This window comes from Corapipo altera, unplaced genomic scaffold, assembly GCF_003945725.1.
Source record: "Corapipo altera isolate COAL_440 unplaced genomic scaffold, ASM394572v1 150, whole genome shotgun sequence".
NCBI classification, from domain to species: domain Eukaryota; kingdom Metazoa; phylum Chordata; class Aves; order Passeriformes; family Pipridae; genus Corapipo; species Corapipo altera.
In genome coordinates this window covers 2753307-2771822 of record NW_020884941.1, presented here as the reverse complement: position 1 = coordinate 2771822, position 18516 = coordinate 2753307, and the positions used below count along the sequence as shown (strand labels likewise).

General features: G+C 45.2%; 1 protein-coding gene across 11 annotated transcripts in view; it reads right to left on the bottom strand.

The window, feature by feature from the left end:
- Positions 1-33: 33 nt before the first annotated feature.
- The window catches only part of DEPDC5 (DEP domain containing 5), a 45193-nt gene continuing 26710 nt past the window's right edge, over positions 34-18516 (bottom strand). For 4 of the 11 annotated variants that reach the window (XM_027661669.1, XM_027661668.1, XM_027661667.1 and 1 more), the window contains 14 exons: positions 17704-17923; positions 16833-16966; positions 16369-16483; positions 13564-13626; positions 11840-11991; positions 11012-11089; positions 10450-10582; positions 9535-9643; positions 9037-9261; positions 5022-5191; positions 3899-4070; positions 2807-2867; positions 1703-1785; positions 34-839 (listed from right to left, as the gene is read on the bottom strand). In XM_027661669.1, the coding sequence (XP_027517470.1) occupies positions 544-839; positions 1703-1785; positions 2807-2867; positions 3899-4070; positions 5022-5191; positions 9037-9261; positions 9535-9643; positions 10450-10582; positions 11012-11089; positions 11840-11991; positions 13564-13626; positions 16369-16483; positions 16833-16966; positions 17704-17923 (2011 nt within the window). In that variant the 3' untranslated portion in view covers positions 34-543. Of the gene's footprint in view, positions 840-864; positions 1191-1702; positions 1786-2806; positions 2868-3898; positions 4071-5021; positions 5192-9036; positions 9262-9534; positions 9644-10449; positions 10583-11011; positions 11090-11839; positions 11992-13563; positions 13627-16368; positions 16484-16832; positions 16967-17703; positions 17924-18516 lie in introns of those variants that run through there. The other 7 variants (XM_027661670.1, XM_027661672.1, XM_027661676.1 and 4 more) reach the window with 5 other exon arrangements.

Below are 18516 nucleotides of genomic sequence, written 5' to 3'. Positions count from 1 at the left end.
TGTCTGTGGAGTTACAACAAAACATCAGGGCACTTGCTTTTCTGCATTTTTACTTATTTACATGTATGAAATGTAACAAGCATCTCTCACATTTATCTTACATATTCACACAATCAGGTACACCTCAGGAGAGGCAGGGGCAGGCTGCTGCCAGGCACAGCAGATGCCAAGGGCACCCATCATTTCCACAGACAGGAAGCCTCTACCATCACACTCTGCTGAATCCAACTGCCCTTGAAAACCATTTGCACTCTCCCTCCTTTACCTCTGCTCTAACTGAAGTTTTGGCAATCAAGGACTGCAGCTACTTAAAACCAAGCTGAAGTCAGGTGATAGATATTGGCAAGCTAAGAGCTCAGATTCTTTTTTTTCCAAGCACTTAATCAAATTCTGTTGAATATCAACAGCAATATTGTTCAGGTCCTCTTGGAGCCTCAAGATGAATCCACCAGAGAGGCTCTTTTCACTCATCCTTCACTTCTACATCCTTGCCACAAGGTAAAGCTTTAGCTGTCTCCCTAAGAGACCCAGTGCAGCCCTATCTCACGGAGCACTGGCGTGCATCTTGTCCAGACAGTCAGTCCAGAAGAGCACCAGCCGGCTGTCCTTGTTCCAGCAGAACTCAGTGAAGTCCTTCAGCAGCCGGTCGGCGAACTTGTCGTCCCCGGTGGCGCTGGAGCGCCAGGTTTTGGTGAGCATGGTGTTGTAGGCCCAGTTGTAGCCGATTCGCTCCTCACAGAACATGTTCTGGTTGGTGGAGCTGGTGGAGTTGCGCCGGCGCCGCTGCTGCCCACAGGAGAACTTCCGCTTGGAATACGGCAGCTGCAGAAACACGGTCCCTGGAGGAGACAGGAGGGCTTCAGTCTGAGGCAGAGTCAAGTCCCTGCAACTGGGGGCTGGCTCATTAAATTCTGAAAAGGAAACTGGCCTGAGTGTCATTTGATTGCCTTTCAGCAAGAGAAAATGGGATGCAATTTTTCCTCCTTCGCTGCTTCTTCCTGCGTGTTACGACACTGGGAGAGAGCACTCTCAGTCTGCCTTTCCCCTGCAGGCAGGGAAGGAAGCAAAGCTGTAGGCTCTGATCCATCTTTCTAACTTCCCATCAATTGCCATTCTCTTCTGCAATTTTTCTCTTCCTGTCATTGCTTTCCTGTCTCAGCAACCGCTGGGAACACTGTGGATCCATTCTACTGCAATATGCCATGCATGGAGCTAGGTTAGGAGTGCTGATAGACCACCAACATTTATGAAGAGTAATAATGAAAGCAGGTGGATCCTAAATGCTTTATCTGTCTCCCTCACAGTGTCTATGGGTAGAGATGCATCTACAACTGACCTTAAGCACAAGAACAGAGCACTGACTTGTCCCAAGACCTTTTCCTCCTTCTAGCCTCTGGGTACACATTTACTTACACTGACCTTGGAATAAGCTCTGCCTTATTTTTTTTTTAATTTCTCCATCTCCTAGAAAGAAAAGTTTTAGAGACACCACACAGCAAGATTTCAAACCAGCACCACTGACTAGCAGCAACACTTCGTGCTTTTCCCACTGCCCCTCCAGTTTTCTGGTTTGTTTTGGCTCACACCTACATGTCATCTGGCTTGGGACAAAACAGGACACAAAACACAAACTGCAGGTAAAATGGTTCTTTTGTTTGTAAAAACCTCCTCCTTGCTCCAGTGCCTCCCAGTTATCTCTCACCTGTGACATGGATATACTGGGGCTTGTTCTCTGCTGGGAAGTTGAATGCAGAGGCTGAGTATTTATCTTGCACAAATCCAAATCTGAAGAAAGAGAGACCACAGGAATTAAAAAAAGAAAAGAAAATGTGCCACTCCAGGTAGGATTCCTCAGTCCAGGGCAGGGGCACCAGGGAAAATCCTTCCACTATGACAAAGGCTCCCTCTTCTTATGGCCTGAAGGGAAGAGGAAAAGGGATGAAGAGAGCTGAGCTTCTCCAAGTATTCTTTGGCCCTGCCAGGCACAGTGTGAAAGCCTGTAACCTGTCCCAACCTGTGCAGGACACAGGAGCAGCAGCAGCTCTGAGCAGCCTCTGACAAAAATGGGGCAGCTGCATATGAGGGAGGGAAGAAGGAGAAAAGACAGACATTCCCTGGGTATGTTTCAAGCTGCAATATAATTTTTTTCATGCTGGGCATTCTCCCACGCAGAATTCAAGCAGCTCACCTGACAGTTCTCTTCTGTTTGTAGGATACTTGTTCCTCTGCTGCTTTCTAAACTAATGAAAGCTGGTTTCCAAGCTAAAGTCCATTAAAGAAGGCAGTTTCTCTGTCACGAAAAACACCTTGGCAGCAACACCATGAAACAAACTGGAAGTTCAACCACACAAAGGCTACAAAGTATTCAGAGTTTCCAACTCCTTCTTAAACTCGGCCCAACCTCCTCTGTACAGCACCATCCCAGGCTCCTGCCTATTGTCAAGCATTGGTTGGCATCCAGTTCAAGGCTGTGTTAAGTCCACATGGAGGAAATAACCGTCCCTTCTCAGGAAGAATCTATTTACAATCTATCTGCTTCTAACTTAGAATAACAGGGCACTTTCCAAAGGCAATGCCCTCCCTAGGAGGAGTTTTCCTAAGGAGTGACAGGCTGAAACCTGCCCCTTGCACCCCCAGAACCAGCTCCAGGCACAGGAGCTGTATTTTAGTCTAACAGTCTGTGAGCAGACTTCAGAGGCAGAGAGCACAGAACCCATGGGACCCAGGAGTGACTGTCTGGCACAGATCTTCATTCCACATTATCCAGGGAGACACAAACCCTCTGCTCAGCCCACTCTGTCCATACCTGTGTGCTATTGCCTCCTGGAGAAGGTGCATTCGGTCCCAGTACGTTTCGGGTTCGAAGCCTGAAAGACACAAAATGTAACAGTTATCTAGTAAAGCTACTTTATTTCCTTCCTTTTCAAGACTTCAGTTTTCCTCAGAGGACCTCTGTGCACTTTTTTCCTCCCTAGCCATTTCTTTTAGTCCCAATTTTTTTCTGTCAGCTGTCCCTTGAATGCTATCTTATTAGAGATGTGTCTTGTACACTCATCCCTGAATTCATATTTTTTGTCTCTTGAGATGAAGGAGAGGAACATAAAGGTGTGTGTGGGAGAGGACAAGGAAGGAGAGTGGGCTGCTGTGTATCAGAGTGCTATGAAAATAGTTCAGTCAGTGGGGCCGTGGTGACCTCACAGCATATGGATTTGTCACATTTGTTTTACATTTACACCTGGACACTGGGTCAAGGATTAATGAAAATATCATATTTACTATTTTAAAACAGAGCCTGCTGCTAATTGTCCCTTTTCATGATGCAATTTTGCCTCTCTCTGCATGGGACAGAGTTCTCTGATCTTTGAGTTTCCACCTGAGACTTACCACAACACTGTCAGTGGGAAGGGCGAGGTCACACTGCAGAAAAGGAGATTGCAGTTTCTAGCGCTTAATCTCATGTGCAAACACTCTAACCATGAACGTAACCATGGCAACAACAAAAAAAGGATGGCAGTGGTGAAAGCCTAATCTCACTGAGGGGGAGAATAAACAAACACAGGATACAAATGCAGAGCAGCTGTGGGTCTACCAGCAAAACAGACTCAGAGTCTGTCAAAGGAACAGCCACTTGCCATGGGCTCTGTAAGGGTGTGAAATGTTAAAGATCACTGGGGAGACCACCCTTCCTGTGTGTTGGTGTTTCTTGCTGCCCATCCTGTTCATGCTGACTATGCTGCCAGCACGGCCTCCTCCAGCACCACCTTCCTCAGGGGGCTGCTGAAGTGCAAAAACAAGTCCCTCAGCCATCTAATGCGTGGATGGTAAATGAGGTAGGTCCTTTGTGTCAGCCACGTGCCAGCAGTGACCTGCCTGGGGTAAAACAAGGACCCTTTCTTACCATCAAACAGATGCTCACTGCCCTCCTTCAGCAGGCAGCTCACGTTGAGGGGGATGAAGAGCTGAGCCCGAAGGGGGTCTCCGTACAAGTAACTGGGCAAAGCAAACGGGCCTTCCAAGACTGGGACGAGCAGGAACCCACAGGAGGTGGCTTTCCGGTGCCAACCCTGAACCTGAGAAAAAATTCAAACAGTGAATCATACGACATATGTCATCTGACGAGGGGCACTTGTGTGCATGAGAGCAGCTCGTTCCCCAGGAATAGATCAGACATGCTCAGCTCTCCCCAGGCTCAGCTCTCCCCGCATGGCAAGCACACCAACGTCCTTGCAAGCGAAGCAGTGCAAGCACAAGGCATCAGGCTTTCCTTTTTCTGAAGTGCCACATCAATCAGAAAGCACTTTAAAATAGGACATTTTTCAGGAACTGATTCAGCCTACTTATCACCAGTGGCTAAACACTGCTGCTTTACTGGAACAGTGCAATTGATTTTAAATAAAAGCAAAACCAATTACCTAGTGCTGTCTGGCTGGGTGGGGTAAAACCTGGTGTTAAATAATTTGAGTTTTACAGAAGCTACAAAAGGAGAAAAAACGTCTGAAAATTAAAAAGTGAAACAAACCACTTATATTTTCAGTTCAAAATGTTTTCAGCAAGTTAAAAAAAAAAAGCTAAAAAGCATTGCTGAACAGGAAGAACACATTGCTTGGAAAAGCCTTGTTATGAAAGCAATTCCAGCGAGATTTAAAGTTTTAAGGTTTGGGGATAGAAGGAATGCAATGTGAAACAGATTCTTTTCCAAAGACCCAGATCAGGGCTTAAAATTTGCCTAAGGGGGACTTAAATTTATCACCTTGACCTGTGCTGATCTCTGCATACTGTGCATGAAACCCACTAAGAGCAGAGCACTGCCCTGCAGACAGAAGGACTGCAGACAAGTGTGATAAACACTGACCAGATGCAGCAATGCCTACAACCACCACGAAAATTACTTATGGAAAGAAGGGCAGATCCAGCCCACTGGCTCTCTCCTAACACTTCCCACGACAATGCCCCCAGTTGTTTAAGGGATACAGAGGCCAGCCAGGCGTTTCTGTGGCCATCCAGAGCACAAGGACTCTCACCATCTCAAAGAGCACAGCTGCAGTCACTGCCATCCAGTGCAGCTTGATTTCAAAGGCAGCATTCAGGGAGAAATTGCCATGGTAATAACAACTGCACCACTCCAGCCGGTCCGTGCGGTTGTTCACATCCACGTCCAGCGTCACCGTCCGCTGCTCGGGCACCGTGGCAGCTACACAGCCAAGGAATGGGGGGCATTCAAAGGATGCATTAGACACAGGGTGGGAGGCAGGACAAAGAGCAGAAGAACCAAGATAAGCTATTTGTAATGAATTTGTCCTCCCATTCTTCCCCAGATATTTTTGGGCTGGCAGAATAGTCCCAGAATGCCGCTCATCCAGATCACCAAGGACAAAACACCTGAAGTATTTCTCGTACCAGGGGTATGTGCTACAGAATAACCTCCCCTAACAGTCAAAAGACATTTCAGCTGCAATAAAGAGAGAGAACCAAGAGTTCAGCAGCTAATTATGGCACCAGTTGCCTGTTGATTAAGTGTGGCTAGACAACATCTATGGCTTTTTCATACCTGTAACATTCCAAATATTTCTATATGCCCCCACCAGAAATCTCAACAGGGTGCTGTTACACAGGGCAGGAGCATTCCAGGACTTTCCACAGCTAAAGGAGATTAGAAGTTAAACTCCTTATTTCTTTAACCCCATATCAATATCCCACATTACCGCAGTGCTAAAATTGCACATCCAACACTTCTTGTAAAAGCAGGAAAAGTCAGCCAAGACATGCAGCAGCCTTCCCATCACTGCAATACCTCCTAGTGCTCTGCAGCAAGGGCTGGGATAGTGCCCAAGATCCGGCTCCCTTTGTGCCCTACACCCCAGCATCCCAGAGAAGGAAAATCTCAGGTCAGGCGAGAGAGGAGGAGAAGCACAGCAAGTGGAAGTGACCTGGCTGGTGTCACACAGCAAGGCCAGGGACAGAACCCAGATCTCCTGACTCAGAGACCAAAGTCCTGCCATGAAACATGTTGTCACTTTTAACTTTTCTTTACAGAAATACATAATTTAACATTTCTATAGTGTTAAAAATGGACACGAAACAATGGGCTGCAAGGCCACTACTGAAAAATGTTTGCCCTTTTTATTATTGCATGCACGGGGGATGGATGTTGTTATTTCTTGCTTAAGTAGAAGATGTGCACCCTTTTATAGGGTCAGCTTTCAAAATTATCTTATAAATTAATGGCTTTACGGTGTTTAAAAAAAAAAAAAATTAAGTTCTTCCTCTAGGTAGATGGAAAGTTCCCACCTTCACTTCTACTCCAAGTTAGCTGGAGACAGTTTTCAAGTTTATAAGGAAATCCTTTACATTGCTGTTACTGCAGCTTAAACAGGAAAAAAAAAAAAAGAAAACCACAATAAAAATGAAAGAACATAATCCAGTTTTGTTTCATAAACAAGAGCCATTTCTGTCTTCGGGAAATGTATCATCTGCAATTTCTGAGCTGGTCTGGTATTGTCAGACAGACCAACACCTTGAGTTTCTTTCTCTGGTTCCTTTTCAGTGGGATATCACTGGGAGTGCAATGCTCACGGTCAGAAGGTTATGGTGCCAATTTTGTAACAAAGTGTGTTGGAAAACATCATCCTGAAAGCTGTGAAGCCAAAGCAGCTCAGCCAGGTAGGTGCTGGTCATTAGCCAAGGGGTCAGTGCCACCACCACAGCCCAGTGTGCCACACCAGCACGCTGTGAAGAATGAGCTCCCTGCTCCCTTAGACTGTTCCTTTTGCCAGACAGTGCAGACTCCCTGTTAGGGCTGGAGCTTCTCTCCACCTGGTCTGCAGCTGGAATTCACAGGCAAAGCAAGAGGAACACAGTCCAACCAGGTGAGCTAATCCAAAATACATTAAACACTGATGAGAAATATCCACGTGTCTGAATTCAGAAGCTTCAGATTAGAACCAACGTATTTTAAGAGAATAAACTCTGGCTTCCATAGATCAGATTTTAAGAGGACTCACCTGCTTCCCAATTGTCTGGTACTATTGAGTATTTAACTAATGGTTTACTAAGCAAATCGGGGAGGAGCAGGCAGGTTATTCTCCAGTCACAGACTCTGCTACACACATGACTACAATTGCTAGTGCATGCACTGCTACAAATCAAAAGGGACAAGATTAGGTGTATCACAGGTCAGACTTCCACTGGGAAGGGAAAGGGGGTAGTCACTGGGCCAGCGACTTGGGAATTGGGAGGGATAAAGATTTGAGAAATACACGGAGCTTGTTCCAGAGCTCCCAATGCTTGCATGCAATTTTATGTCACAGCCTGACATTTAGGGAAGGTGGGGAGGGGAAGAATTAAAAACCACAACCAAATCAAGACCAAGAGAGGAACAAATGAAGTCACGTGGACCAGGGGTCATCTGGGTTTAGTAAAGCTCCTTGCCTCAGATGAACTGGTGAAGTTTGGGTATTTTGAATACTGTTTAGAAGAGGGACAGCATAGAAATATCATTTAAGCCAGTTCCTTTTTAAGAAAAAACTTCCACAGTGGATTTTTCTACAAGAAACTATAATTCCTGGAATAACCAGACTGCATGTGAGCAATCAGAAGACATTTATAATTCATTCAAGGATTGCAAATTGGTTCAATAGCAGAATGGACATAATTCCAACTGCAGAAAAAAAGGAGAGCTACACAGCTGTGCAATAGGTAACATGCTGCAGGAATACACTCTTTCCCTGGCTAGTGACAAAGGAGGGCACTGAGGCACCTTCTTGCTCTGCTCCTTTGCTGAGTCTCAGCCTTCTCACCTCAAAAAGAGGACAGACATAGGACAGTGAAGGGGTTTTTTTGGCTAATAGCGAGTAAGAGATCAAACCATGAACAGGATCTGGCCCAAGTGCTTCCAGCCTCCACAGTATTTCATGCCAGCCTACATTCAGGCTTCAGCTCTGGCCACAGAGCTAATGAGGTTGGATACCAGCCAAGGCAACAGATTTATCGTGTGACAGGGAAAATATCCTGCATATGTTGGCTTCAGGGAATTAACCATTAGTTCAGACTTCCTTTCCTTAATGCTTTCCCATTTCTGATGCTGTTCCTCTTCAAACAAGGCTTTCAGAAATACAATGATTACTGTGACTTCAGGTTTAAGAGATACTACACCAGCAGGAAGGCACTTCTCTTCAGAAGGTCAAATACACACAACAGCAGAATTTTCTTTTTATCCTTAATTGCTAGGCCTTTAACAGATGCATCTAAATAAACCTGAAGTTGCAGTTCTATAGCAATGATTTTTCTCTTAATTTTAAACAGGGAAAGAGGAACAAAAGCAAGTGACTCAGGCTGGCCTGGAAATGCAACAAAAAGCTGACAAAGCAACACGGTCAGTCATGCAGCCAGTGTGTTTCACAGGCTGGTAGAGGCAGGCAGTGTTCTTCTCCACACATTATAGGACATTAGATACTAATAATGGTATCTTGCCCAGCAGCAAGATCTTCCTACTGCTTCCATACCACAGGGATCATTTGTAGCTGGGCTTCATAGACTTAATATAAGGAGTCTGGCTCTGGTTCAGATTAGCTAAGAAAGCCTCCAGCACATCACAGAAAACTTCTAACACATCTGGATCTCACTGTGGTTTTTGCCACTAGGAAGCAATTAGACATGTAATTTTAAGAACAGTTTGGCTGCTTTGCTGTTCTCACAACTTATCCCTCCATGCTCATTGCAGGTTGTGAAGAGTCTCTCTGTTTCTGCAGGGAGACAAAGTATTTTCCTTTCTAAATTCTAGAGGTTCAGGAACATGAAATACTTTAAGAAATAGTTTTTATTGTACCCCAGTCCTCCACAGTAAAAGTTGCCTGCTCAGCCAGTGAAACACACCTCCAGCACATGAGAAACGTCCACGTCCAAGACACACGTAAGGCCAGCATGAAATTTGCAGCTTTACTGCTGGTCCACGTGAGATCATCCCCTTGGCTGGCTGCTCTTCCCCTTGCAAACTATCCCCCTGCACTTCCCCAGCTGTCACCTGTGCTGTGCATCTACCTAAGAGTGCAGCTGCCTGGCTCCGTCCTCCGAAACTGCGGCTAAAGGAACTGTGCCTACTTGCATAGGAGGCGGGGCGGCTGGGCAGCCAGGGCAGGAAGAACGCCGGGATCTCCGAGTGCAGGAGCTCTTCTGCCACAAAGGCCACCTCAAACCACTTCCTCTGGAAGGCCGAGAAGTCGTCCATGGCAGCGGTGTGCCACATGGCAGGCTGCTGCATCCCCACTGCACAGGGCAAGGACAGCTGCAGTTAGACCAACACCAAGGGAGAGAGGGAGTTCTTGATGGAAAAGAGGCAGGAAAAAAAAATTACTTTATGTTTTCTGCCTTTTTTTTTTTTTTAAACCAAACAGGCTGAGTTTCTTAGACTCCCCTTAGATCAGTGGTTTTGGTTGCTCCCAAAATGCATTCCTGCTGCAGCACCCATAAGAATCAAGTAAATCCTAGAGATTATGCAAAGGGATAGTGAGGAAAGTCTTGTAATAACACAATGCTGACCTCGGTCTGGTTCTTTGTCCACAACAATCTTGTAAAAATAAAAGCCATAAATAAAGGTTCGTAAAGCTTCTCCAGATGCATGGACAATCAGCTGCTCTTCCAGCATTTTCTGAACAAAAAGAGAGAGAACTGAGCAAACGTGATGAAAAAGAAGTCACTTTTCCAGTCACAGAAAGAGGTTGCTAGAGAACATTAGGAAATAATTTTCTTTCTCTTGACATCTTTTTGTCCAGCTATGTGCCTAAAGAGAATACCAGCAAAGTTAGCTCTTAGTATTCAGTAAATGTAACAGCAATTCCTTATCTCCATGAGAAATTGTGTTTGACCTTTCCACAGATGTCTGCCTTCCTGTCTTACCCTGCTCTGGTTTTATAGATGGATTTGTAGGAAGGTAGGAGGTTGGAAACATTCTAAGTTCTCTGCTAATTGAAATGGGATCTCAGCAGAGGAATGAACTCCAAAACATTTCCAACCTTCTGCCCCTGACACAGTTCAATACAGAAAAATCCCTTGATGAACACAAGCAATGTTCCTGCATAAAGTGTGTCTTCTTCAGCATCCATAACAGAGAGGTCATGTGCTGGTTTTCGCAAAAGTTCATTAACTAATGATCAGAAGGAAAACCAAAATCAAATCATGCTGTAGTACCTCACAATTCCAACACAATGCAGAGTTCTGGATAAGTACAAGCTAATTGGAAGTTATACACAGAACTGTCATCCTGTAGAAGGACACTGCTGTTTTGTGATAGGGTAGCCAAAAAATGCCATCATCACCTCGTTCTGTTGAACAGTTTTCAATACCTATCAATATAAGGATTTTAATAAACAACAGAAATTATTGCTATGCTTTCTTCTGCAATTCTACTTTCTTCACAGAGTGAGGTATTTCTGGCCCTCCACATAGTTCCCTTACCTGCATTATGTCAATGGCCATGGCCTGGGTCTGCACACCCTCCACATTATTGACCAGCCAGTGCACAACTTCTGCACTGATGAAGCAGTATGGGGAGAGGCCCTTCTGTTCCGAGAGCAGCTGGATCCCTGTGCTGAATCACAGCATGTCACACGTGTTAACACACAGTAATTGAGAGTTCTTTTAAGTAACAAAGACAAAAATCACTGCTGGGGAAAAAAAAAAGGGTGAGTGGGGGATAAAATACAGGACAAGAAATGCACAAGGCCCACACAGTGACGTATCTGGCTTCTGGTAACAAGATGAAGAGCTGACATTGACTTACTGAGAATTCCTGCTTTGACAAGATTCTGGGATTCTAATAATTGAAGTCTCTGCATCAATACTTGTACCTCAATTGCTATAAAATTCCTCATTAGGGAGACTGGAACTGAATAATAAAAGGAAGTTTAAAACTCCTCCCCAGCTGATATGGTGCTCTCCCCTTGGAGTGACTCCGTGCCTCATGTCCTCTGACAAAACATCTCAGCAGATGTAAAGCAGATTTATACTAAAAACTTACGTGGGGTGTTTCATGGCTTCGAGAATCTCCACCAAAGTGGAGGAGGAAGTCAGAGCACTTGTGGAACACTGCTGAGAGCTGTAAACAGAAGCACATTCAAAAATCAGGGAAGCTTCCAGATTTGTTCAAATATGTATGTTTAAGAGAAATGCTCTCTCTTCTCAACAATGACTGTCACATTTATTTCCTTTTTCCTATCAAGAAGGACAGCTAAAAGCATCAGACCTTTATTTTCCCCGAGGCCACCAGGACATGGTTATAAGGACCCAAGGCACACTGTACCACATGCAGTTGTAGTCAGGAGCAACTGAGAGCAAACATTTTGAAGTTGGCTTTTTTTTTTACTGTAATATACAACCACAGGAAACAGGTGCTAATAAAGTTTATTTTCAATATTGCTTCCTCCTCAGTGTCTCACTTCCAAGGTCAGAACCTCTTGGATTTCATCAACCTGCTCAATCCAATTAGACCTGCAGGGCCCCCCCCCTTTGCCAAACAGACAGAAGATGTCAATTCAGAGCCTGATTTTCTGCTAACAGATTTCAGAAATGGAATTTCTTCATTTCTTGAAGAATGAAGCTCTTCTTGTGGGTGGAGAAATCAGGCCTTGTGTTCATTTAATTCTGGAAAACTGGGTTGCAAGGCTTATTTTACTACCACTCTCTCTGCACGTGGAAATGCTGCAGTAAGGTCTTGTGACAAGTGCCTCCAGCACTGACAGACAGCACAGCTTGTTCTCAGGTGCCTGTTTAAGGGCCCATTCCTTGACACCACAAAGGGGCTGTAACTGGACAGCACTGCAGTCCAGCACTGCTGGGCTTTTCCTACCTGCCCTCTGCAGCTCCAGCTGTGCTGTATCCTGGCTCTGCAGCATTCTGGGCACTTCCCAAGGTCTGGGTGCTGCCCCTGTCAGGCACCTGCCCTGTGGTTATCAACATGTTGCCATCTGAGGCTGCAGGAACTGACTGATCTATAGAGACCTGGGAGGAGTAAACACAGCAACATCTTCATGAAATTCATGATATAATCCATTTCCCCCCTCCCCATATCATCTGTACCTCAGCTCAAGTTAGTTAACAACAGGCAATACTATAAGGAAGCACAAGCATATGCAGAAAGGATAAATACAGTCTTATTTTTGTCATCACTACAGAGCTCCTGACAAACAAGAAATTCAAACCCCAATAAAGATGAGGATCACCAGCCCAGCAACAACTGTGTTGAGAGAACCACAGTCAAACCAACACCACCAGTCCCAACCTGACATTTTCAACTGTGAATAACTGTGATTATAAACACACAGTGGACAGAACAGGGCACTTAATCACTATGGGTAAGTAGTAAGCATTTAGCAAAAATAGTTTCAACTCTAACTCTCAAAAATATGCAAATGTATCACACAGAATTCATGTTTCATAATGCACAAAAAAATCAGCTCCTCTTCTCTCCTTTCTCAGGGCAGTGTGAGCAGGCTGGTTGGCACCCACCCACACCTCTGTCGCCAAGACAACAGGAACACTTTCCTCCCGCAGGAACACTCACACCATTCCAATGGTAGACTGAATAGTTCACAAAATTAACATAAAATCGTTTCAGAGAGAACATGAATGCTGAAGGACTCAGCAAAGTACAGGCTGTAATTGCCATCTGTCATTAACACGGCTGGTTCAGGAAAGGCACATTATATAAAAGCTCGAGAGGTGGGGGAGAGAACACGAACAGCAGAGTAACTCCAAGTCAGGCTGGTGTAAATATGAGGGCTGCTCTGCTGTGATGAATCCACAGCACACACACAGCTGAAAAATCACAAAGTTGGGAGCTTGACTTAGGTCTGTCAGCCAAGAGTCCTTTATTTATGCCATTTCTCACATCCCAAAGATCTCTAACTCTGCAATGGCAGATGTTTTTTTTTTGGGCAGCCAAAATCAGCAGATGTTCCATCCAACGTGGACCCCACAGTGCCCACAGCCAGCTAAAGCCACTCTCCCTCCTCAGAGCCACTTCAACCAGCAGCATTTTCTATGGACACACTGTGTTATTCTAATCCCTAACTGGTGTTAAGTGTACAAACGAGTTCTGTCACAATGACTCTTTGAAGCCAAGATCACATCAATATTTTCAGTCCTCAGTTGTTTAAGAATCCAAGAGCACAATTTGCCTTGGATCTCCCCAGAGCCACCAGTCAAACAAACACCACAGAAGAAATTTAGCCAAGAATTAGATGAGGGAGCTGTTGCCATTTTGTTCCGTGAGGGAACATAGAAAACAAGCACTTATTGAAAAACAAAAACAGAAGCTTTAGTAGTTGCCATGACAGTACTGCAAAGGACAGTGAGACAGGGCACAGGAACATCCAAAGCACAGCACAAACACTGAATGGTGGAAGGAAATAGTTGCATCTGCCACTCTGTCCTGCTAATGCTGCACATCTCCCTCTCAACGAGCAGATCTGCAAAGTAACCCAGGTTCCCCACACGGCAAGCTCAGGACACAAATGCTCTCCATCACCTCAGTCCAAAGCCAGGGATGACACGAACCCATTCAAAACTAACCTGGGAGTAGAAGGTTGAAGCTGTTCGTGGGCTGCGAACAAAATCCATAAAGAAGGCCCCATCCTGAAGGCATCAGAGGAAGTAGGCCCATTAATGGCAACAGCAACAAGGAGTTGAAGAAAAGCAAATACAAAGTTGTGCAAGTATGAAATGACCACAGAGAGAAAGTATGAGGAGAATGCAAACCCCAGACCCAGAATGTCAGATGCAGCAGAATGCAGAGCATCGGGAGTTCTGACACACATACCATTACTTTCTCTCTCTGTAACAAGATGTTGCTCTTCCTTAGCACAGATGCTTTTCCAAAATTTTGGAAAAGCACACTGATCAGAAGCCAATTGAAACTACAGCCTTCCCTCCATACTTCACAGGAGAAAGACTTGACCTCTGAAGTATGTGGGTTTCCACCCCAAATGCAAAGCTGAATAGTGATACAGAAACCTGTACAGTTACAGGTGTAATGACAGGGACAGGTGATTTTTTTTTTTTCAGTCTGTTAGTCATTCTAATGATAAAGAGGGAGAGGCAAAGCAGCTTTTTTCAGGAAGCACACTCTTCCTTGTAAATGCAGGTCTGGTATGGTGCAAAAGAAAGGGAAGAAAAACTCATCACAAAGATCCTTCCAACACTGTGTTTAATACCTCATGCAAAATTAAACAGATGCTGCCTGTGCTACATTCCCACCTACTTGCAACCCCTGGGTGAATTTATTCCCAGTTGCTATTCCAAGATGTGTCAAAATTCTCTTATCACATAAGACAATGCAGTGAAACCCAACTAGATTTTCATTCCTTATTTGCAATTCTTTATTCTGTTCCCTAGGCAAAATATTTCTGTCTAGTCTGCAGTTAAGATGCTGCTTACCTTGGTACCTACATATAAAACATTTTCTGGAAAGAATCAATACCAGGGTTACATGGCTGGCAATTTACACAGTGCCAAGCACCCTGGATCCACAAGGGCAAAGACTTCCCAAACAGATCAGGCATCAAGAGAACTCACTGTGTTAAAATCATACTGTGTTGCCCAGTAACTGGCTGAAGTGACTTGCCAATTCTACTCTGGAACAGAGTAAAGGTGGAGCCAGTGGCTCAGTTTTGCTCTGGAATAACTCCAGCACTGAATAGTATCCTAGAAAAGCACTTGCTCCCTTGGCTGCCGGCAAAGCACAGCTGTGACCATTTGTCAGTACTTTGGCTCTAAGTCTGCAGACAGCCAAGAGACCTCCTAAAGGGCTGGGGCACCAGGCACACACTTGCTCATGTTCCCATGTGAGCACAGAGTTCCCTGACATGGCTACCTGTCTGCTGGCACCTTCCCAACAGGCGTGAGCCATCAATTTGGAGATCCCAATTGCTTATCTCCCAGTCCCTACATGTAAATATTTACAGGAGTGTTTACTACTGTGGTGTGAAAGGCCCTCAATTGATACACACTCTTCCAGAGTCTCCAGTCAGCCTTCTAGAGAGGCTTTGGAATATAGTTACTTTTAACATTACTCAAGATGGCATTTGCTGGTAGCACAAAGTCTGTTAATTTGTTCCCAACACACCACTGTGCCATTGCTATGGAAGCCAATTTTGCCTTTTTCCCCTCAGAAGCAGACACAACATTCTTCTCTCCTGTGTCCTACCTGGAATTTTCACCAGTTTTACTGACAGAAAGAGACAATTAAGATTTCTGTTTACAAAGAAGGAGGCTGATTTTTCAAAATGGTAAAAGAGGAGAGTGCAAAGCCTGAACTATGATCTGGAAGTTTGCAAAAATGCCTCAGGTCAGGTTCTGCACCTACTTTTTCAGGTCTAGTACAACCTGCTCCAGACTCATCTGTGTCCTCAAAGCACTCTAATTCTACAAATAGGTGTCTCTTACAAACACGATCACTGCTACTCCATCACTTCAACTATCAATATCCAGATCTCCAGAATAACACAAGGCTTGTCCCTGCTGGTGGTAGAAAACTGTGGATGTTGAAACATTAGACACTAAAAGAAAAATACTGAAAGAGGTAGTTGATAGTGGTTAATCTGAGAACCTTTTCTCTGCAATATTTCCACTTTTGAACCCAAATACAGATTACACTTAAGTCCTGTATCTTTATTAAGCTCCTTGGTACTTCTGTTGAAAGATCTGCATGCCAGAACACAGAAAAAAACCCAAATATTTCTGGTTGGACTTGGAGGCAGAGTTCCTGTTCTCCTGGCACTCACAGGACACTTGAGAAGAAAGGTTGAGGGTAGCACAGTCTTTTCTTAAAGTGTCTGAAGAAAGCTCCAGGAAGACAATTTTCCCCAGCCTGGAGTCCAGCCAATGAAGGAATGACATCTGAATCACTTCTAAGGAACACATCCTCTCCTCTGGGCAGAGGCAAGAGACTCAAGTTCCTGCTGTTAAAATTCCACTCAAGCTTCACACAGTCATGGGCTAGAGCTTGATTTTGCTCTCCAAGACACACACAGATGCAGACAGGACTGTACTGCTCAATCTAACAGTCCAACCCAACTGAAATGAAATGTGCTACCGGAAAAGGGACTAATTAGCAAATAGCACTTAAATCAGCAAAACACACTGAGATAACATCCCAGGGATTCCACATCACTGTCACAGTTACAGAACTGAAGGAAGGTTGTGCCCCAACTTCTTCTTATGCCCTTGCACACAAAGGCCAGTACAGGACCAGCCCTTGCTGGATTAGAGGGTAAGATGTGGTATGATGTAGCCATGTGCTTAGAAAAATAAATCTTTGATTATTTGAGAAATTCTTATGTAAAAATGGTAGCTAAAGAAAGACCAGAAAGTCTTTACCTTACGAGGGCTGTCCATATAGGTGGGTGTGATGGCAATGCTCCCACTCTCCGAGGGCTGCCCAGAGCTCTTCCCAGAAAGCATTGCTGCTTGCTGCTCCCCCAGAGTCCTCAAACAGAAGGAAGGAATCCAGAGTTTATTCAAACATACTGTGTCAGCTTCCACCTGAGGGCAACTGCTGCAGAGGGGCACTGCTGTATTTTCAGACACTTGCCTTCCCACACTGAGGCACAGAGTCAATCCAACATCCCATAAGTACCTTTTACCCCACATAACAACACAGACCCTTGAACTCTCTCAGTTTTGTTATGCATGTGCAACACTAACTTAGCACTACAAATATTAAATCTCTTGTGTATTTAACATAACATGAGGCAGAGTTCCCCAACTCTGCTTTAGTCAGCCCAGGTGGAATATGTAGGAAGGATGTTCTAGTGCTCTTCACACAGCCTGTAGAGACTCACTTCTGACTGGCTTCCATCTGCAGCAGAGCTGAGAGTGCTGAGGTTCCTTTCTTCCCAATGGGAGGTCCAGACTGCTCCAGAGAGTGGGTGGGAATTGGACCAGCAATCTGCAAGCCTTTCATGGCAGATCCTTTCTAACAAAGAAAAAAATGGAAGCACAGACTTAATAAAGCCCTGCTGACATGAGGCTGTGTTCTTGTTTACTAGTTAAGCATAGCTTGACTAAGTACACATTTAGTATTGTGAACTGGAAAAAAATTTGATACACACTAACCAGTTTCTCATCATCCTCTTGAAACCACTGTTCACCAGGAATTTACCCATATGGTTCTGTTTTCCCAATCCTTTTCCTAAGTCTGCAGCACAGAGCCAAGCCGGCCAGAAGTTCCCAGCTACACTACCTCAGAGATCCCTTTTGGCCAGTTATCTGCATCCCAAGGTGCAATAACATTCTCAGGCGGACCATCCTGCAGCACAAAGCATGGTGCCTTTGCAATGAGGTGGCATCAGACTCGTGGTAAGAGAAGACCCACGAAGATAAAAATAGAGCAGCAAGAGGCCAAGGCCTGGATGGCTCTGCTGTGCAGTTCTCTGAGTGAGAGCTGTTCTGAGTCTGGTTCCAGCCACAGCAGCACGGGATACCCATGCCAGGTAAATATAACTAGCTCAAGAACAGAAAGGGTGTTGACAAGCACAAACTATCTAAACCCAGACACAGCACAGCCCTCAGCTCTGCCCTGTGTGTATGGATCACCCATGGACACAGGCCACGGACCCCCAGCCTGCCTGGGGTCGGCTCGGGTCTCTGCCAACCCTCCATGAGGTGACTCAGACCCGGCTGCAGCTCTGACCCCACAACGCGCTGACTCACCCGGATCATCCTGTCGGATCGATGGCGGCGCCGGATGCGGTTCAGCCCCTCCACGAAGCGGATGAATCCGTCCAGGAGCTGCCACTCCTCCTCGTCGGAGCGGGGTCTGTCCCCGTACACGTCGCAGTGTGCCTCGCCCTCCACGATGCGCTTCGTGGCGCTGATGCAGGCGGGCAGCAGCAGGAACCGCGTCCTCCAGAACTTCAGGGACTCGATCAGGCTGAAGGAATATGGAATTCAGGACACTTCAGCGGTTTTCCAGGAAGGATTTTACTCAACCTAAAATACACCTGTACCTCCTGGGCATTCCAGAGAGCACAGTGACCGTGTCACTCTGCTACCCCTGAGTCAGAACAAGCAGGTGGGCAAAGGAAGGTTCAGCAATACAAATGTCAGTGGGAACCATTGAAACACTGATATGCAGAAAACAAGGCCATTGTAGCATAGAGATATGTTTTCTTTCCTGCAAAAGAGAGGATACAAAGGCTTTCTCTCTAAAAGTAAGCAAGTAAAAAGGAATTTCAAAGGTGCACATTAGCGTAGGAGGCATTTTGACTGAGACCTGAAAAGATGACAAAGACTGGTTTTGTGAAGAGAAGGTATCAGAAAGGCTATTGATGCTAGTGGAGATATTTCACATTTCTAATAAGCACTGTGCTCCATAGCTTAGGAGTAGGACTGCAGTCAAGCCTAGTACTCAAGCAAACCTCCAACAGCTTCAAAATACGTGGAAGCTTTGAGTCAGATCCAGAAATGAGTAAGAAGCCAAGAAAAGCATCTGTGTGGTACAAAATGCCATCATATTTCTTTGCA